Genomic DNA, 22,365 nt, shown 5'->3' with positions numbered 1-22,365 from the left:
GACACCCAAACTGCGGACCTGTGGCTTCAGGGGGAGTGTAACCCCGTCCAACACAGGTGGCCACCCTATACCCCGGTCAGGTTTACGATCGACCAGGAGGACCTCTGTCTTGTCGGGATTGATCCTCAGCTTGTTCCTCCTCATCCAGATCGACACAGCGGCCAGGCACTCGTCCAGCACCCGAGAAGCCTCCTTGGAATTAGGTGGAAAGGAGTAGTAGAGTTGTGTGTCATCTGCATAGAGGTGGCACCCAACTCCAAAACTCCGGATGACCTCTCCCAGCGGTTTCATGTAGATGTTAAAAAGCATGGGAGACAAGATAGAGCCTTGCGGGACCCCACAGGTCAAAGGCCAGGGGTCCGAGCAGGCGTCTCCCAGCTTCACCATCTGGGTCCGTCCCTCCAGGAAGGACCGGAGCCACAACAGAACCACGCCCCCGAGGCCCATCCCAGAGAGACGACCCAGAAGGATACCATGGTCGATGGTATCGAAAGCCGCTGAGATGTCCAAGAGAACCAGCAGTTGCTGGGATTTATAGTTCACCTGCAATCAAAGAGCATTCTGAACTTCAACAATTATGGAATTGATCCAAACTTGGCACACAGTTCTCCCATGACCAACAGAAAATACTGGAAGGATTTGTTGGGCATTGACCTTGAGTTTTGGAGTTGTAGTTCGCCTACATCCAGAGAGCACTGTGGATACAAACAATGATGGATTTGGACGAAACTTGGCACAAATACTCAATATGCCCAAATGTGAACACTGGTGGAGCTTGGGGGAAATAGACCTTGACATTTTGGGAGTTGTAGTTGCTGGGATTTATAGTGCACCTACAATCAAAGAGCATTCTGAACCACAAAAATGACAAAATTGGGCCAAACTTTCCACACAGAACCCCCATGACAAACAGAAAATACTGTGTTTCCTGATAGTCTTTAGTGACCCCTCTGACACTCCTTCGTGACCCCTCCAGGGGTCCCGACCCCCAGGTTGAGAACCACTGTTGTAGGTGAACTATTAAATCCCAGCAACTACAACTCCCAAATGACAAAATCAAATGTTTTTGAGTGAAGGACATACATTGGGTTGTTAGGCGCCTTGTGTCCAAATTTGGTGTCAATTCGTCCAGTGGTTTCTGAGTTCCGTGAATATCACAAACAAACATGACATTTTTATTTATATGTTGTTGTTGTTGTTGTTCATTCGTTCAGTCGTCTCTGACTCTTCGTGACCTCATGGACCAGCCCACGCCAGAGCTCCCTGTCGGCCATCACCACCCCCAGCTCCTTCAAGGTCAGTCCAGTCACTTCAAGGATGCCGTCCATCCGCCTTGCCCTTGGTCGGCCCCTCTTCCTTTTGCCTTCCACTTTCCCCAGCAACATTGTCTTCTCTAGGTGACCTCACGGACCATCCCACGCCAGAGCTCCCTGTCGGCCGTCACCACCCCCAGCTCCTTCAAGGTCAGTCCAGTCACTTCAAGGATGCCCTCCATCCACCTTGCCCTTGGTCGGCCCCTCTTCCTTTTGCCTTCCACTTTCCCCAGCATCATTCCCTTCTCTAGGTGACCTCATGGACCAGCCAACGCCAGAGCTCCCTGTCGGCCGTCACCACCCCCAGCTCCTTCAAGGTCAGTCCAGTCACTTCAGGGATGCCATCCATCCATCTTGCCCTTGGTCGGCCCCTCTTCCTTTTGCCTTCCACTTTCCCCAGCATCATTGTCTTCTCTAGGTGACCTCATGGACCAGCCCACGCAAGAGCTCCCTGTCGGCCGTCACCACCCCCAGCTCCTTCAAGGTCAGTCCAGTCCCTTCAAGGATGCCATCCATCCATCTTGCCCTTGGTCGGCCCCTCTTCCTTTTGCCTTCCACTTTCCCCAGCATCATTGTCTTCTCTAGGTGACCTCACGGACCATCCCACGCCAGAGCTCCCTGTCGGCCGTCACCACCCCCAGCTCCTTCAGGGTCAGTCCAGTCCCTTCAAGGATGCCATCCATCCACCTTGCCCTTGGTCGGCCCCTCTTCCTTTTGCCTTCCACTTTCCCCAGCATCATTCCCTTCTCCAGGCTTTGCTGTCTCCTCATGATGTGGCATTCAAAGGACTTCCACTTTGTCTCTAGTCTCCTTCCCTCCAGTGAGCTTTAGATGGGCTTTCTTTCCTGGAGGATGGACTGGTTGGATCTTCTTCTCGCAGTCCAAGGCACTCTCAGGACTTTCCTCCAACACCACAGCTCAAAAGCATCTCTCTTCCTTCGCTCAGTCTTCCCTAAGAAGGTCCAGCTCTCACATCCGTAGGTGACTACAGGGAAGACCATGGCTTGGACTAGGCAATGGATCTTGGTTGCCAGTCTGATGTCTCTGCTCTTGACTATTTTGTCGAGACTGGACATTACTGTCCTCCCAAGAAGGAAGCATCTCCTGATTTCCTGGCCACAGTCTGCATCTGCACTCATCTTTGCCCCTAGAAATACAAAGTCTGTCACGGCCTCCACGGTTTCTCCCTCTATTTTCCAGTTGTCAATCATCCTTGTTGCCATAATTTTGGTTTTTTTGACGTTTAGCTGCAACCCGACTTTTGCGCTTTCTTCTTTCACCTTGATTAGAAGGCTCCTCAGCTCCTCCTTGCTTTCGGCCATCAGAGTGGTGTCATCTGCATATCTCAGGTTGTGAATGTTTCTTCCAGCAATTTTCACCCCAGCCTTGCATTCATCCAGCCCCGCACATCCTCGCATGATGTGTTCTGCATACAAGAAAACTTTCAATCAGCAAGATTCAAATGCCAGCCCAAATAAGTCAGTTTTACAAGCTCTATGAAAAGATCTTAAGTCTCGGAGAGCTCGTGTCCCCGCTGGCAAGGCATTGCACAGGTAAGGAGCCACCACCGTGAATGCCCTACGCCTAGTAGACATCAGGTGAAAGGTCCTAAACTTGGGAACTTCAAGTGAAAGGGTCCTTGAGTGAAATTTGCAAAGGCTAAGCGAGGGGCTTTGAATGAAATTAACGGCAAAAGAGAAACATACCCTTTCTCTGTAGAAAAGAAGCAACAGGGAAGAAAATGTTTTTAAGAAACAAGATGTGACATGTAGAGGTCATACAAAGTTCAAGCCTACATATCAAGTTGTGTTGTGGTTAAGCCAAAGGTTGTGGTTAAGCGCAGAGTCTGCAGGTACAAGAAGGTACTTCCCATCAAAAGGTCAAGGGAAGGGGGCTGGAAAGAGAGTACTTTCCATGACTTATTACTTGAGTATAAAAGTCAGCAGAAACAGAGGAGGGGCGCGGCAGTCACTTGAAGGGTAGCATCTGCGTATGCTGCCAGGCTGTCCATCTTCTTCATGAAGGAACTAAAACAAATCTTCTTTTTTGATCTTTTTTTGGGATTGTCTCCTTCCTCATGTGCTCCCGTGATGTGAACCTAAGAAGACGCAATTTAGGCTTTCTAACACAAGGAGATTCTGATCGCCTGAACGGAGTGATCTCGGGGGCTGGTAGGGGGTGAGGTGGTCCCTCAGGTACTCCGGCCCCAGGCCATATAAGGCCTTAAAGGTCAGAATCCGCACTTGGAAGGTGATCCAGTGGTCAATCCGCAACCAGTGCAGTTGCTGCAAGATTGGAGTGATGTGACACCTCGCTGGGACCCCTGCGAGAAGCCGGGCAGCAGCATTTTCCACTAGTTTAAGTTTCCGAATCACCAACAAAGGCACGGCAATGTAGAGGGCGTTTCAGTAGTCCAGCCTTGAGATGACCGTAGCCTGGATCACCGTAGCCAGGTCGTCCCTGGACAGGGAGGGAGCCAGACGCCTAACCTGACGCAGATGGAAAAACGCGGCTCTGCTCGCGGCGGAGGCCTGGGCCTCCATCGTCAGCGGAGGGTCTAAATTTTAGACTCTAAAAGGATTCCCAGACTCTGTACCAAGGAAGACGGGCATAATGTCACACCATCCAGGGTTGTCCGAAGCCGCTCCTCATAGGGCTTGTTCTCCAGACCCTTGATCTGCTCCCTCCTCCTCCCTGTGGCTTCCTCTCACGTATTTATCCATGGCTCTCATCATATCTCCTCTCAGCCTTCTCTTCTTCAGGCTAAACACGCCCAGTTCCTTAAGCCGCTCCTCATAGGGCTTGTTCTCCAGACCCTTGATCTGCTCCCTCCTCCTCCCTGTGGCTTCCTCTCACATATTTATCCATGGCTCTCATCATATCTCCTCTCATCCTTCTCTTCTTCAGGCTAAACATGCCCAGCTCCTTAAGCCGCTCCTCATAGGGCTTGTTCTCCAGACCCTTGATCTGCTCCCTCCTCCCTGTGGCTTCCTCTCACATATTTATCCATGGCTCTCATCATGTCTCCTCTCAGCCTTCTCTTCTTTGGGCTAAACATGCCCAGCTCCTTAAGCTGCTCCTCATAGGGATTGTTCTCCAGACCCTTGATCCTTTTAGTCGTAATTGTTTCGTATTGTTTCGTAATTTCACGAAATTTTGTAAATATCGAACCTTTTTAAAGAAAAATTTCAGAATTCTTTTAAAAAACAAAACGCAAAAAACCCCAAAAAACGAATTGATTTTAGAAACAATTTTTTTCCGTGGTTGGGGACGTCACTCCACCTCTTCCCCCCCTTTTGATGGACGGTTCCCACTCCAGTGCCCCCCCCCTCTCTCTCCCCCCCCCCCTCCTTGGCTGTCACCCCCAGGCAGATGTGGAGCTGAGATGCTGGGCTGTGAGTGTGGGGCGAGCCGGAGTTTCCCACACTGCTCCCTATTCAAGGCATTGAGTCCCTGGAGAAAGAAAGGAAGTGTGCCAACCTACAAGCTGAATTAGAGATGATGCGGTTTGACTTCCCTTTGTGCCTGGGGGGCGGGGGGGGGGGCGTCCCTTTGGGCAGGCCATCTGCATCGCCTTGGCCGCTTGCGGTGGGGACTCCGGAGCCATTGATCAGGGGCTGTCAAGGCATTCTGGGGGGGGGGGGGGGACAACCCCTTTATCTCTGGAGGGCTTAACATCTGGCTGGGGCTGCCGGGGAAAGCTTTGGCAGGAGAGAACGAGAAGAAGAAAGAGAGAGAAAAGAGAGAGAGAGAGAGACCTCTCGGCATCGGGTGTCATCATTGCCAAACATGAGCCAAGCATCGTGTTCTTTCTTCTTCCCTTTGATCTTGACGTGTTGGAAATATTTTACTATTTTTTGCACTCTCTCAAGCAGGTCATTTTCAACAGTATTTTGGCGCCCCCCCCCCCCCCGCCCCCCAACCAATCACTGATCTATATTTTTTGTCCGTCGTGGGAGTTCTGTGTGCCATATTTGGATCAATTCCATCATTGGTGGAGTTCAGAATGCTCTTTGATGGTAGGTGAACTATATATCTCAGGAACTACAACTCACATATGTCAAGGTCTATTTTCCCTAGATAATTTTCAACGGTAAGCAAACAGTATTTTGGCGCCCCCCACCCACCCCCCCAACCAATCACTGATCTATATATTTTCTGTACGTCATGGGAGTTCTGTGTGCCGTATTTGGTTCAATTCCATCATTGGTGGAGTTCAGAATGCTCCTTGATTGTAGGTGAACTATACATCCCAGTAACTACAACTCGCATATGTCAAGGTCTATTTTCCCTAGGTCATTTTCAACGGTAAGCGAACAGTATTTTGGCGCCCCCCCACCCCCCCAACCAATCACTGATCTATATATTTTCTGTTTGTCGTGGGAGTTCTGTGTGCCATATTTGGATCAATTCCATCATTGGTGGAGTTCAGAATGCTCTTTGATGGTAGGTGAACTATACATCCCAGTAACTACAACTCGCATATGTCATGGTCTATTTTCCCTAGGTAATTTTCAATGGTAAGCAAACAGTATTTTGGCGCCCCACCCACCCCCCCAACCAATCACTGATATATATATATTCTGTTCGTGGTGGGAGTTCTGTGTGCCCTATTTGGTTCAATTCCATCATTGGTGGAGTTCAGCATGCTCTTTGATTGTAGGTGAACTAGACATCCCAGTAACTACAACTCGCATATGTCAAGGTCTATTTCCCCCCAAGAGCACCTCAAGAGCGCCCCTGGGCAACATCAACACTACCGCGACTGCTTACTTTGCGTAATGGGTGAGCCGCCCCTGGTCCAGATCCATCATTGTTTCCCCTGAGCCGTGGAGTTCTGTGTGTCACATTTGGATCAATTCCATCATTGGTGGAGTTCAGAATGCTCTTTGATTGTAGGTGAACTATACATCCCAGTAACTACAACTCGCATATGTCATGGTCTATTTTCCCTAGGGAATTTTCAACGGTAAGCAAACAGTATTTTGGCGCCCCACCCACCCCCCAACCAATCACTGATCTATCTTTTCTGTTCGTGGTGGGAGTTCTGTGTGCCATATTTGGATCAATTTCATCATTGGTGGAGTTCAGAATGCTCTATGACTGTAAGTGAACTATACATCCCAGTAACTACAACTCGCATATGTCATGGTCTATTTTCCCTAGGTAATTTTCAACGGTAAGCACACAGTATTTTGGCGCCCCACCCACCCCCCAACCAATCACTGATCTATATATTTTCTGTTTGTCGTAGGAGTTCTGCGTGCCATATTTGGTTCAATTCCATCATTGGTGGAGTTCAGCATGCTCTATGACTGTAGGTGAATTATACATCCCAGTAACTACAACTCGCATATGTCAAGGTCTATTTTCCCTAGGTCATTTTCAACGGTAAGCAAAAAGTATTTTGGCGCCCCACCCACCCCCCAACCAATCACTGATCTATATTTTCTGTCCGTCGTGGGAGTTCTGTGTGCCATATTTGGTTCAGTTCCATCATTGGTGGAGTTCAGCATGCTCTTTGATTGTGGGTGAACTATACATCCCAGTAACTACAACTCGCAGATGTCAAGGTCTATTTCCCCCCAAGAGCACCTCAAGAGCGCCCCTGGGCAACATCAACTCTACCGCGAATGCTTACTTTGCGTAATGGTTGAGCCGCCCTTGGTCCAGATCCATCATTGTTTCCCCTGAGCCGTGGAGTTCTGTGTGTCACATTTGGATCAATTCCATCATTGGTGGAGTTCAGAATGCTCTTTGATTGTAGGTGAACTATACATCCCAGTAACTACAACTCGCATATGTCATGGTCTATTTTCCCTAGGTAATTTTCAACAGTAAGCAAACAGTATTTGATGGGTATGTGTGCCACGATTAGCCCAACTTCACCGTTGGAGGAATTCATAGTGATCTCTGGATGTGGCTGGACTACAACTCCCATCAACCTCTGTTAATCCCCCCTAACTACACCAGCATTATAAGTTGGTCTTGATGGGTATGTGTGCCACGATTAGCCCAACTTCACCGTTGGAGGAATTCATAGTGCTCTCTGGATGTGGGTGGACTACAACTCCCATCATCCACAGTCAATCCCTTCTAACCCCACCAGTATTATAAGTTGGTCTTGGTGGGTATGTGTGCCACGATTAGCCCAACTTCACCGTCGTTTGAATTCATAGTGCTCTCTGGATGTGGCTGGACTACAACTCCCATCATCCACAGTCAATCCCTTCTAACCCCACCAGTATTGTAAGTTGGTCTTGGTGGGCATGTGTGCCACGATTAGCCTAACTTCACTGTTGGTGGAATTCATAGTGATCTCTGGATGTGGGTGGACTACAACTCCCATCACCCACAGTCAATCCCTACTAACCCCACCAGTATGGTAAGTTGGTCTTGATGGGTATGTGTGCCACGATTAGCCCAACTTCACCATTGGAGGAATTCATAGTGCTCTCTGGATGTGGGTGGACTACAACTCCCATCACCCACAGTCAATCCCTTCTAACCCCACCAGTATTGTAAGTTGGTCTTGGTGGGTATGTGTGCCACGATTAGCCCAACTTCACCATTGGAGGAATTCATAGTGCTCTCTGGATGTGGCTAGACTACAACTCCCATCACCCACAGTCAATCCCTTCTAACCCCACCAGTATTGTAAGTTGGTCTTGATGGGTATGTGTGCCACGATTAGCCTAACTTCACTGTTGGTGGAATTCATAGTGCTCTCTGGATGTGGCTAGACTACAACTCCCATCACCCACAGTCAATCCCTTCTAACCCCACCAGTATTGTAAGTTGGTCTTGATGGGTATGTGTGCCACGATTAGCCCAACTTCACCGTTGGAGGAATTCATAGTGATCTCTGGATGTGGCTGGACTACAACTCCCATCAACCTCTGTTAATCCCCCCTAATTACACCAGCATTATAAGTTGGTCTTGATGGGTATGTGTGCCACGATTAGCCCAACTTCACCGTTGGAGGAATTCATAGTGATCTCTGGATGTGGCTGGACTACAACTCCCATCATGCACAGTCAATCCCTTCTAACCCCACCAGTATTGTAAGTTGGTCTTGGTGGGTATGTGTGCCACGATTAGCCCAACTTCACAGTCGTTTGAATTCATAGTGCTCTCTGGATGTGGCTGGACTACAACTCCCATCACCCACAGTCAATCCCTTCTAACCCCACCAGTATGGTAAGTTGGTCTTGATGGGTATGTGTGCCACGATTAGCCCAACTTCACTGTTGGTAGGATTCATAGTGATCTCTGGATGTGGCTGGACTACAACTCCCATCATGCACAGTCAATCCCTTCTAACCCCACCAGTATTGTACGTTGGTCTTGATGGGTATGTGTGCCACGATTAGCCCAACTTCACCGTTGGAGGAATTCATAGTGATCTCTGGATGTGGGTGGACTACAACTCCCATCATCCACAGTCAATCCCTTCTAACCCCACCAGTATTGTAAGTTGGTCTTGGTGGGTATGTGTGCCACGATTAGCCTAACTTCACTGTTGGTGGGATTCATAGTGATCTCTGGATGTGGGTGGACTACAACTCCCATCATCCACAGTCAATCCCTTTGTTCTCTCTCTCTCTCTCTCTCTCTCTCTGCATAAGCGGGCTTCTTGTTTTCTCGGCCCTCCTGGTCAGCCACATGGCGAAAGAGCTTATGGGCAGGAGCGGTTTGGACTCCACGCCGCTTTCCCACACATCCCCTTAATGACATTCATCCCCTCCACAATGGACGTGTGCCAGTCCGCCCAAAGAAAAACATTCGCAATGGTCCTTGACTTGCCATTGTGTTCAGTGGGAAAGAAGCCGGTCCCAGAAGGCCATCTGGGGAGCAGCTCCCTCCCAAGGAGGGGCCCCCACGCCCCCCACCCACCCGCCCCCCACCCCCAAATGCAATGCACAGCCAGCAAGGAAGGAAAGAAAGGAATGCCTCCAACATCTGGCAGCAACGGGAAAGGGAATCAACACTTTGCAATCTTAGGGACTGCATTCCCAGCAATGACAAATCACACACAAGGTCAACACCGGTGTGGCCAACCATAGAATCATTTTGTTGTTCATTCGTTCAGTCGTCTCCGACTCTTCGTGACCTCATGGACCAGCCCATGCCAGAGCTCCCTGTCGGCCGTCACCACCCCCAGCTCCTTCAAGGTCAGTCCAGTCACTTCAAGGATGCCATCCATCCATCTTGCCCTTGGTCGGCCCCTCTTCCTTTTGCCTTCCACTTTCCCCAGCATCATTGTCTTCTCTAGGTGGCCTCATGGACCAGCCCACGCCAGAGCTCCCTCTCAGCCGTCACCACCCCCAGCTCCTTCAAGGTCAGTCCGGTCACCTCAAGGATGCCATCCATCCATCTTGTCCTTGGTCGGCCCCTCTTCCTTTTGCCTTCCACTTTCCCCAGCATCATTGTCTTCTCTAGGTGACCTCATGGACCAGCCCACGCCAGAGCTCCCTGTCGGCCGTCACCACCCCCAGCTCCTTCAAGGTCAGTCCGGTCACCTCAAGGATGCCATCCATCCATCTTGCCCTTGGTCGGCCCCTCTTCCTTTTGCCTTCCATTTCCCCCAGCATAATTGTCTTCTCTAGGCTTTCCTGTCTCCTCATGATGTGGCCAAAGGACTTCAACTTTGTCTCTAGTAACTTTCCCTCCAGTGAGCAGCCGGGCTTTATTTCCCGGAGGATGGACTGGTTGGATCTTCTCGCAGTCCAAGGCACTCTCAGAACTTTCCTCCAACACCACAGCTCAAAAGCCTCGATCTTCCTTGGCTCAGCCTTCCCGAAGGTCCATCTCTCACATCCGTAGGTGACTACAGGGAAGACCATGGCTTGGACTAGGCAATGGATCTTGGTTGCCAGTCTGATGTCTCTACTCTTGACTATTTTATCGAGACTGGACATTGCTCTCCTCCCAAGAAGGAAGCGTCTCCTGATTTCCTGGCCACAGTCTGCATCTGCAGTAATCATAGAATCCTAGAATCATAGAGTTGGAAGAGACCTCATGGGCCATCCTCCAGTCCAACTCCATTCTGCCAAGAAGCAGGAACATTGCATTCAAAGCACCCCTGACAGATGGCCATCCAGCCTCTGTTTCAAAGCTTCCAAAGAAGGAGCCTCCACCACACACCCTCCGGGGAAGGCAGAGAGTTCCACTGCTGAACAGCTCTCACAGTCAGGAAGTTCTTCCTCATGTTCAGGTGGAATCTCCTCTCTTGTAGTTTGAAGCCATTTTTCCATTGCATCCTAGTCTCCAGGGAAGCAGAAAGGAAGCTTGCTCCCTCCTCCTCCTCCCTATGACTTCCTCTCACATATTTATGTTATGTTTACATTTAGTTACGTCCACCCTTTCGTTAATGCAGTGTTTCTCAACCTTCCTAATGCCACAACCCCTGAATCCAGTTCTTCATGTGGTGGTGACCCCCAACCATCACATTATTTTCATTCCTACTTCATCATTGTAATTTTGCTCCTGTTATAGAATCCTAGAATCCAAGAGTTGGAAGAGACCTCCTGGGCCATCATCCACTCCAACCCCATTCTGCCAAGAAGCAGGAATATTGCATTCAAATCACCCCCGACAGATGGCCATCCAGCCTCTGTTTCAAAGCTTCCAAAGAAGGAGCCTCCACCACACTCCTGGGCAGAGAGTTCCACTGCTGAACAGCTCTCACAGTCAGGAAGTTCTTCCTCATGTTCAGGTGGAATCTCCTCTCTTGTAGTTTGAAGCCATTGTTCCATTGCGTCCTAGTCTCCAAGGAAGCAGAAAGGAAGCTTGCTCCCTCCTCCTCCTCCCTGTGGCTTCCTCTCACATATTTATGTTATGTTTACATTTAGTTACGTCCACCCTTTCGTTAATGCAGTGTTTCTCAACCTTCCTAATGCCACAACCCCTTCATCCAGTTCCTCATGTTGTGGTGGTGACCCCCAAACCGTGACATTATTTCCGTTGCTACTTCATCATTGTAATTTTGCTCCTGTTATGAATCGTCACGTAAATGTGTATAAACCGCTGAGCTGCTGAACTTGCTGATCGAAAGGTCGCAGGTTCGAATCCGGGGAGCGGCGTGAGCTCCCGCTGTCAGCCCCAGCTTCTGCCAACCGAGCAGTTCGAAAAACATGCAAATGTGAGCAGATCAATAGGTGGGAAGGTAACGGCGCTCCATGCAGTCATGCTGGCCACATGACCTTGGAGGTGTCTATGGACAACGCTGGCTCTTGGGCGTAGAAATGGAGAAGAGCACCAACCTAAAGGGTCAGGCATGACTGGACTGAATGTCAGGGGGAAACTTTACATTTACTTTATGTATATATACATTCTCTCTCGATAGATAGATAGATAGATAGAGTATTTCAAAAAGATGGACCTGATTTGAAATTCAGTGTTATCTATGTCAGGTGGAGGGCACATGGAGCATTTATGAGATGGTTAATAAAACGTGATAACTCTCTAAGTGGTTGGTAACTTTTGGCATAATGCGAACATGTTCCCATCGCGAGAGATCCGTCGTTTTGAAACCTTATCTATCCATCCATCTATCTTTCTGAAATGCATGTTAATGATGCCTATGGCTCACAAATGGTCCCGGGTCCCCACGCACGCGGGGAAGAGCGCAAAGAGATCCTGGGAGCGCTGCTTCCATAATCGCAGGCACGCCGAGGCGCATGGGAACGCACACGCAGAAGGGGATGCTGTGCCTGGGAGAGGAGCCTGGATCAGCTTTCCCAGCACTTCACATAAAAGGCTTTGAGAGCAACAGCTGCCACTCTAGACAAAAGCTGGCCAGGCTTTTCAAGGCCGGGACAATGCGCGTGTGGGGTGGAGCATGGGGGCACGGCCCAGGCAGGCGGGGGGAACCTCTCCCACGGCCCATTCACAGCCCACCGCCCTCGCCACGGCTCCAACGGCCACGGCTACCTCCCAGGGAACCCTGGGATCCGTAGTTCTGATATAGAGCTCTGATATAGATCTCCAGCTAGGGAGATCCAGAGGACGGCACCAAAGAGAGTCCTTCAACCCTGGCGAGGCCAGAAAAAGCCAATTTCAGCAATAAAAAATATTTAAAATAATAGAATCATAGAATCATAGAATCAAAGAGTTGGGAGAGACCTCATGGGCCATCCAGTCCAACCCCATTCTGCCAAGAAGCAGGAATATTGCATTCAAATCACCCCTGACAGATGGCCATCCAGCCTCATAGAATCCTAGAGTTGGAAGAGACCTCCTGGGCTATCATCCAGTCCAACCCCATTCTGCCAAGAAGCAGGAATACTGCATTCCAATCACCCCTGACAGATGGCCATCCAGCCTCATAGAATCAAAGAGTTGGAAGAGACCTCCTGGGCCATCCAGTCCAACCCCATTCTGCCAAGAATATTGCATTCAAATCACCCCTGACAGATGGCCATCCAGCCTCTGCTTAAAAGCTTCCAAAGAATGAGCCTCCACCACACTCCGGGGCAGAGAGTTCCACTGCTGAATGGCTCTCACAGTCAGGAAGTCCTTCCTCATGTTCAGATGGAATCTCCTCTCTTGTAGTTTGAAGCCATTGTTCCCTTGCGTCCTAGTCTCCAGGGAAGCAGAAAGGAAGCTTGCTCCCTCCTCCTCCCTGTGGCTTCCCCTCACATATTTATACATGGCCCTCATCATATCCCCTCTCAGCTTTCTCTTCTTCAGGCTAAACATTCCCAGCTCCTTAAGCCGCTCCTCATAGGGCTTGTTCTCCAGACCCTTGATCATTTGAGTCGCCCTCTTTCTCTGGACACATTCCAGCTTGTCAGTATCTCTCTTGAATTGTGGTGCCCAGAATTGGACACAATATTCCAGATGTGGTCTAACCAAAGCGGAATAGAGCATGGGGAGCATGACTTCCTTAGATCTAGACACAAGGCTCCTCTTGATGCAGGCCAAAATCCCATTGGCTTTTTTTGCCGCCACATCACATTCCTGGCTCATGTTTAACTTCCTGTCCACGAGGACTCCAAGATCTTTTTCACACGTCCTGCTCTCGAGCCAGGCCTTGTCCCCCATTCTGTATCTTTGTATTTTGTTTTTCCTGCCAAAGTGGAGTATCTTGCATTTGTCACTGTTGAACTTCATTGTGTGAGTTTTGGCCCATCCTCTCTCTAATCTGTGGAGATCCCTTTGAATCCTGCTCCTGTCCTCTGGAGTCTTGGCTCTCCCTCCCAATTTGGTGTCGTCTGCAAACTTGATGATCCTGCCTTCTAGCCCTTCATCTAAGTCGTTAATAATAATAAATCCTCACCAAAGTGGAAGAAGTTTCAGCAATCGAGGTGTCTTTATTATCGCCGCGCAAAGTCCGGCGTCAGTTCCACCAGCACAAGAGGACTCTGCTGGGAGATGCCAAATAGGGTCCGCCTGCCATCATCATCATCATCATCATCATCATCATCATTCTGACACAAAACCACAGTATGTCACAGCAAACGAGATCTATATGCTGGATCACAAAATCACAAAAATCACACGTCGAACACTTCCCAAAATCACAAAAACACTTCCCAAGCATCTAGCACTGTATGATGTATTATCATTATCATTATTATTATTATTTTACTGACACAAAAGCAGAGTATGTCACAGCAAACGAGATCTATATGATGGATTATCACAAAATCACAAGTCGAACACTCCCCAAGCGTCTCGGACTGTGTGGTTTACTATTATTGTTGTTGTTGTTGTTGTTGTTGTTATTTTCCTGACACAAAAGCCCAGTATGTCACAGCAAATGAGATCTCTACTCTGGATTTCGTATCACAAAATCACAAGTCGAACACTTCCCAAGTGTCTAGGATGGTGTGGTGTATTATTATTATTATTATTATTATTATTATTATTATTATTATATTAGTATGTCACAGCAAACGAGATCTATACGCTGGATTTCGTATCACAAAATCACAAGTCGGACCCTTCCCAAGCGTCTAGGACTGTGTGATGTATTATTATTATTATTATTATTATTATTATTATTATTATTATTATTTTCCTGACACAAAAGCCCAGTATGTCACAGCAAACGAGATCTCTATGCTGGATTTCGTATCCCAAAATCACAAGTCAAACACTTCCCAAGTGTCTAGGTCTGTGTGATGTATTATTATTATTATTATTATTATTATTATTATTATTATTATTATATCAGTATGTCACAGCAAACGAGATCTCTACTCTGGATTTCGTTTCACAAAATAACAAGTCAGACACTTCCCAAGTGTCTAGGACTGTGTGATGTGTATTATTATTATTATTGACACAAAAGCCCAGTATGTCACAGCAAACGAGATCTCTACTCTGGATTTCGTATCACAAAATCACAAGTCGAACCGTTCCCAAGCATCTAGGACTGTGTGATGTATTATTATTATTATTATTATTATTATTATTATTTCCATTATTTTACTGACACAAAACCATAGTATGTCACCTCAAACGAGATCTATATGCTGGATTTCGTTTCACAAAATAACAAGTCGAACACTTCTCAAGCATCTAAGACTGTGATGTATTATTATTATTATTATTATTATTATTATTATTCTGACACAAAAGCACAGTATGTCACAGCAAACGAGATCTCTGTGTTGGATTTCGTTTCACAAAATCACAAGTCGAACACTTCCCAAGCGTCTAGGATGGTGTGGTGTATTATTATTATTATTATTATTATTATTATTATTATTATTATTATTATATTAGTATGTCACAGCAAACGAGATCAATATGCTGGATTTCGTATCACAAAATCACAAGTCAAACACTTCTCAAGCGTCTAGGACTGTGTGACGTATTATTATTATTGTTGTTGTTGTTATTTTACTGACACAAAAGCACAGGTGTTTAGAGTGGCTTGTAGGTCTTCTTCTGAATGTGCACAGACGACGTTGTCATCAGCATATTGGAGTTCTATAACAGATGTTGTTGCAACCTTGGTTTTGGCTTTTAGTCGGCTGAAGGACTAGACTTAATGTCAAGGGGACACCTCTACCTTTACTTTATATGTTTTTGTGGCTTATGTGTTGTATTTATATGTCTGTATTGCAATGTGGTATGGAAATGTGCCTGAGAGAGAGCGGGATACCAATATAGTAAGGAAACAAACAAACAGGCCGAGCTTCTCGTCTGCTTCTGTGAAGGTGTTTAGAGTGGCTTGTAGGTCTTCTTCTGAATGTGCACAGACAACGTTGTCATCAGCATATTGGAGTTCTATAACAGATGTTGTTGCAACCTTGGTTTTGGCTTTCAGTCTGCTGAGGGATTAGCTGGTGACTGCTGGAAGAGCACTTTGGTTTTCTCCATGTTCAATGACAGGCCGAGCTTCTCGTCTGCTTCTGCGAAGGTGTTCAGAGTGGCTTGTAGGTCTTCTTCTGAATATGCACAGACGACGTTGTCATCAGCATACTGGAGTTCTATAATAGACTGCAGGAAGAGCATTTTGGTTTTCTCCATGTTCAATGACAGGCCGAGCTTCTCGTATGCTTCTGTGAAGGTGTTTAGAGTGGCTTGTAGGTCTTCTTCTGAATGTGCACAAATGACGTTGTCATCAGCATACTGGAGTTCTATAATAGACTGCAGGAAGAGCATTTTGGTTTTCTCCATGTTCAATGACAGGCCGAGCTTCTTGTATGCTTCTGCGAAGGTGTTTAGAGTGGCTTGTAGGTCTTCTTCTGAATGTGCACAGATGACGTTGTCATCAGCATACTGGAGTTCTATAACAGATGTTGTTGCAACCTTGATTTTGGCTTTTAGTCGGCTGAGGGACTAGACTTAATGTCAAGGGGACACCTCTCCTTTACTTTATATGTTTTTGTGGCTTATGTGTTGTATTTATATGTTTGTATTGTAATGTGGTATGGAAACTTGCCTGAGAGAGAGCGGGATACCAATATAGTAAGGAAACAAACAAACAAACAGGCCGAGCTTCTCGTATCCCTCTGTGAAGGTGTTGAGAGTGGCTTGTAGGTCTTCTTCTGAATGTGCACAGACGACGTTGTCATCAGCATATTGGAGTTCTATAACAGATGTTGTAAGTAAGGAAACAAACAAACAAACAGGCCGAGCTTCTCGTATCCCTCTGTGAAGGTGTTGAGAGTGGCTTGTAGGTCTTCTTCTGAATGTGCACAGACGACGTTGTCATCAGCATATTGGAGTTCTATAACAGATGTTGTAAGTAAGGAAACAAACAAACAAATGAAAAAATAGATGCAGTTGCTTCCTGAGACTGGAGAGCCTTCTCCCAGAAGGAGATCATGCGTGTTCATCTCTCTGGACATGCGTCCTGGGCTAGCCCAGCGAAGGCAGTCGTTTGGCGGCCGCCCTTCCCCACGCGGCGCACTGGCGGTGATGCGCACCTTCTGACGGCTTGGAATGTGATTGATCTCTTCTGTGGCCGGGCGAGTGGAGGGCCAGCCCGTTCCCAGCTCCTTGTGTGTGTGTAATCCCTCGGTTTCAATCGTTCCCGTAGCAGCACAGACTCTCCACCTGCTCATTTTTTAGAAAGAGGGTCATTATCCCCGGGGCTATTCAATGTCAATGGAGCATGCAAGAAGAGCCGCTTCTCCCATTGTGTGCGCCGACTCCCTCTGATTGGCTCCCGAATGTGGGAAACTCCAACGGAGCTGAGACCCACAGTGTCTCGGGGAGCCGGGGGTGTATAAATAGGGGCCGGGCCCAGCTCGGCTCCATCACACACACTCTCGCGCTCACATCGCAAGCAGCATCTCGCCTTGGAAAGCATGGCTCCCTCCAGCATCGTTTACATGGACCAAAATGGCCTGCTCACCCCGAAGGAGAAAAACAAAGTAAGTAACGCGACACGGGGATTCTCCCAGGATAGCGATAGGACATTGCGTAGGAAAAGAGATTAAGTGCATGCAACCAATACGAGGAAATTGTGACTTTTGGGGCGGTTGGGACAGAGATCGCTCAACTTAACTATATCTGGGTTGCTGTGTGTTTTTTGGGCTGTATAGCCATGTTCCAGAAGCATTCTCTCCTGATGTTTCGCCCACATCTATGACAGGCATCCTCAGAGGTAGAGGGGTCAGGCTTTGAAGCTGCAAGGCCATTTAGTGCTAATGCAACATCCAAGCAGGCAAGAGTTCTTTCTTTCCCCCAGCCACAGGGGCGGTGCAGCCATTACGCAAAGTAAGCCCTCGCGGTAGAGTTGGTGTTGCCCAGGGGTGCTCTTGCGGCGCTCTTGGGGGAAAATAGACCTTGACATAGGCGAGTTGGAGTTACTGGGATGTATAGTTCACCTGCAATCAAAGAGCATTCTGAACCCCACAGGGGCGGCTCAACCCTTACGCAAAGTAAGCCCTCGCGGTAGAGTTGATGTTGCCCAGGGGTGCTCTTGCGGCGCTCTTGGGGGAAATAGACCTTGACATAGGCGAGTTGGAGTTACTGGGATGTATAGTTCACCTACAATCAAAGAGCGCTCTGAACTCCACCAATATGGCACACAGAACCCCACGACAAACAGATATATATATGTGTGTGTGTGTGTGTGTGTGTGTGTGTGATTGGTTGGGGGGGGGGGGGGGTGCCAAAATACTTAACGTTGAAAATTACCTAGGGAAAATAGACCTTGAAATATACAAGTTGTATCTCCTGGGATGTATAGTTCACCTACAATCAAAGAGCACTCTGAACTCCACCAATATGGCACACAGAACTCCCACAACAAACAGAAATATATATGTGTGTGTGTGTGTGTGTGTGATTGGTTGGGGGGGGGTGCCAAAATACTGCTTGTTTACAGTTGAAAATTACCTAGGGCTACTTCTGTATACACCCCACTTTCCTCACAACCTCTGAGGATCCCTGCCATAGATGTGGGCGAAACGTCAGGAGAGAATGCTCCTGGAACATAGCCAGACAGGCCAAAAAATGCACAGCAACCCAGTGATTCTGGCCACAACACACTTAATTGTATTGCCACTAGGCTTCTTTTGGGCAAGCCACACCAACTGCTTCGTCAAAATCGTGCCAATGTTTACGTTGTCCCGCACTGTTGGATCTGAACGCCGGCTAACAGGATTCTTCTCCTTTTTCTTCTTCTTCTTTTGCAGCTGAGGAAGCCGGTGGTGGAGAAAATGCGCCGGGACCGCATCAACAGCAGCATTGAGCAGCTGAAGCTCCTGCTCGAGAAGGAGTTCCAGCAGCACCAGCCCAACTCCAAGCTGGAGAAAGCCGACATCCTCGAAATGACGGTGGACTACCTCAAGCAGCAGAGCCAGGTCCAGGCAAAAGGTGGGTCGCCTTGGCTCACTTGCCAAGACCTTGCACTCAACCCTCTCCCTAGGAAAGGCCATTTCCTTCTTCAGTCGCATTAGGGACGCACAATGCTCCGCATGTGGATGGACTACAATTCCCATCATCCTGGGAACTGGCAGGATGATGGGAGTTGTAGCCCATCTGCATTCGGAGAAATGTGTGTATCTTGCATCTGCAGAATAATAACAATAACAATAACAATAATATAAATAAAGTATAAATAATAATCTATATAAATACAAATGTCATGTTCGCTTGTGGGATTGACATAACTCAAAAACCACTGGACAAATTGACACCAAATTTGGACACAAGACACCTCTCAGGCCAACGAGTGACCATCACTCAGAAAAACACTGAAAAATACAGCGGAAAAGACTTAAAAAGCAAAAAAAAAAAACCCAAAACACACATATACACATATACACAAATATACACACACACATATACACACACAATACATAGACTGGGCCACAGCAAGGTGTGGCAGGGGATGGCTAGTAATATAAATAAATGGTGGACTACAATTCCCATCACCCTACCGATTCCCATAATGATGGGAATTGTAGTCCATCCACATCCGGAGAAATGTGTGAATCCTACATCCGGAGAGGAGTACTACTACTAGTAGTAATAATAATAATAATATAGATATAAATAAAGTATACAAAGTAATATAAATAAACGATGGACTACAGTTCCCATCATCCTGCCAGTATTTTAAGTTGGTCATGATGAGTGTGTGCCAAGATTGGCCCAGATTCATCTTTGGTGGCCATGATGTGTCTCTCTGATTGTGGGAGCCATCCTGGAGAGATAGGGGAGGGCCTATAACTAAAGTATATTATTATTATTATTATTATTATTATTATTATTATTTTACTGACACAAAAACACCGTAAAATAATAATAATAATAATAATAATAATAATAATGTATATTATTATTATTATTTTACGGTGTTTTTGTGTCAGTAAAATAATAATAATAATAATGTATATTATTATTATTATGATTATTATTATTATTATTTTACTGACACAAAAACACCGTAAAATAATAATAATATACATTATTATTATTATTATTATTATTATTATTATTATTATTATTAGAGAGAGAGATTTCTACCTTCCTCAGGCCAACCATAGCTATCTCTTCCTTCTTCATGGTCATGTTTCGGCCACCTTCTTAGTGGCGATGCTTCCTAATGGTGACCGAAAGGTGTGACGAAACATTGTCTAAATGGTTGTCTCTCTTGCCTCTTCTCCAGTGGCAGGACCTGCTCAGAATGGTTGTCTCTCTTGTCTAAATGGTTGTCTCTCTTGTCTCTTCTCCAGTGGCAGGACCTGCTCAGAAAGACGCTCAGGTGGACTTCAAGCAAGGCTACTCCAAGTGCCTGCACGAAGCCTTCCAGTTCCTGTCCCTCCACAAAGTCCACACCGAGACCCAGGCCAAGCTGGTGAGCCACTTCCAACGGAGCCAGATGCCGGCGCCGGACGCCATGAGCTCTCCCGCCGCGTTGAAGCACTCCTCCTCCTCCAAGAGCCTCCACAACCTCTGGAGACCCTGGTAAAGCGTGGACAGAAGAAAGGACTTTGATTCTAGAGGAAGGGCTCCTCATAACGCCCTGGTCCTCTTCTTCGTAGGGAACATTTTCCCTTGTTTATTATTTATGGGGGTGCTGTTTTGGGCGGGGATTCAGCTAGGTCTTGGTCTGAGGTGGGGTGGGACGCATATCTTCATAATGAAGATGGTGTCCATTTCATGAAGTCCTCCAGATATTGGAGGACCACAACTTCCATCACGCCTCTGCACTGACCAAACCGGCAAATTGAAAGAGTCCAAAACAACCAAGCCACTCTGGAGAAGCATAGTTTCCATGTTCTCAACCACCCGTTGCATATCAAGGTCTTCTTCCATCTTCTGTATCTCCAACATCTCTAAGCTTCTCCAGATTGGTCCTCTTCTTCGTAGGGAACACTTTCCCTTGTTTATTGTTTATGGGGGGGCTGTTTTGGGCGGGGATTCAGCTAGGTCTTGGTCTGAGGTGGGGTGGGACGCATATCTTCATAATGAAGATGGTGTCCATTTCATGAAGTCCTCCAGATATTGGAGGACCACAACTTCCATCATGCCTCTGCACTGACCAAACTGGCAAATTGAAAGAGTCCAAAACAACCAAGCCACTCTGGAGAAGCATAGTTTCCGTGTTCTCAACCACCCATTGCTTATCAAGGTCTTCTTCCATCTTCTGTATCTCCAACATCTCTAAGCTTCTCCAGATTGGTCCTCTTCTTCGTAGGGAACATTTTCCCTTGTTTATTATTTATGGGGGTGCTGTTTTGGGCGGGGATTCAGTTAGGTCTTGGTCTGAGGTGGGGTGGGACGCATATCTTCATAATGAAGATGGTGTCCATTTCATGAAGTCCTCCAGATATTGGAGGACCACAACTTCCATCACGCCTCTGCACTGACCAAACCGGCAAATTGAAAGAGTCCAAAACAACCAAGCCACTCTGGAGAAGCATAGTTTCCATGTTCTCAAGGTCTTCTTCCATCTTCTGTATCTCCAACATCTCTAAGCTTCTCCAGATTGCACATCCATCATGCTTTGGCGTGGTTTGGGCCTTTCAACACAACGCTGTCACCTTTTGCCGATCCCCGCCCACCCCCCAAGTATTGTTTCTTAGGAAAACACAACTTTATTGCTTTATATTAAAGAGAAAAGGAAGGGAAAGGAAGGGACGCGAATGGTTTGATGTTGTGCATCTTGGGGAGTAAGAAAGACGAGCTCTTCCTGGCGTTGTTTCTCTGATGACGACTTCCTCACAATAGAGGATAAATTCACTTACGATCCGGTTTCTGCTTCCTGCAGAATGCTGGGGTTTGTAGTTTAGTGAGGCTGTTCAAGGCTCCTCCCTGAACTACAAACCCCAGAATTCTGCGGGAGAATTCAGCAACCAGATTTCAAGTGGATTTATTCTCTAGTGTGAGGAAGTCTTCCACCAATTCTCCCGGTACTGTTTCCTAGGAAAACGATCCCCTCTTGCTTTATATTAAAGAGAAAAGGATTCTCCCCGTCAGGGATTCTAGTCATTCGATGTTGTGCATTTTGTTTTGAATGGGAAGGGTGCTTCGCTCCTCCCAGTGTTGGGTTTCATTGAAATCACAAGTGTTTCCTCGCTTCGGAGGAAGGTTGCCATTTGCCACGGGTGGCTGATGGCTTTGTGTTCTCCTGCTGCAAGGATCGTTGTGCAGTCTGCATACTGCGTATGCCTTTTTGTTGTTGTTGTTGTTGTTTTGTATGACATTGTTGGAAAGGGACAAAAATAAAGAAAAAAAAACCCTGCATTGTGCCATTTTCTCAACTTGTTTACCTTTTTTCCGGCGATGGCTGAAAAGATGCTGAGGCCGCGTGGAATCAAGTTTTGTATCCCGGTCTTCTCTCCTCTGTCGAGGGATTCGGGCCAGTTTCCAACATCAGTATCACAAACAGTCATTAAAAATATCATATTACGTATTAGACTAAAATATTAAAATAGCAAAATGCAGTCACATAATTACAATGGTCAGTCGTCACAATAAAATCGTTAGGTTCTTGTAGGTTTTTTTGGGCTCTAAGGCCATGTTCTAGAGGCATTCTCTCCTGACGTTTCGCCTGCATCTATGGCAAGCATCCTCAGAGGTTGTGAGCTATATGGCCATGTTCTAGAGGCATTCTCTCCTGACGTTTCG

General features: G+C 47.1%; 1 protein-coding gene across 1 annotated transcript; it reads left to right on the top strand.

Annotated features, from left to right (window-relative positions):
- The first annotated feature begins 15,809 nt into the window (after positions 1-15,809).
- Positions 15,810-21,977, top strand: LOC132764879 (transcription factor HES-5-like). Its single transcript, XM_060759055.2, has 3 exons — positions 15,810-17,153; positions 18,423-18,603; positions 19,968-21,977. Exons 1-3 carry the CDS (start codon positions 17,088-17,090, stop codon positions 20,201-20,203), a joined length of 483 nt encoding a protein of 160 aa, XP_060615038.2. The 5' UTR covers positions 15,810-17,087; the 3' UTR covers positions 20,204-21,977.
- The last annotated feature ends 388 nt before the right edge of the window (positions 21,978-22,365 follow it).

Source organism: Anolis sagrei, chromosome 13 (genome assembly GCF_037176765.1).
Source record: "Anolis sagrei isolate rAnoSag1 chromosome 13, rAnoSag1.mat, whole genome shotgun sequence".
NCBI lineage: Eukaryota > Metazoa > Chordata > Lepidosauria > Squamata > Dactyloidae > Anolis > Anolis sagrei.
Note: the sequence above shows the minus strand (reverse complement) of the source record. Positions and strands in the feature narration are given on the sequence as shown.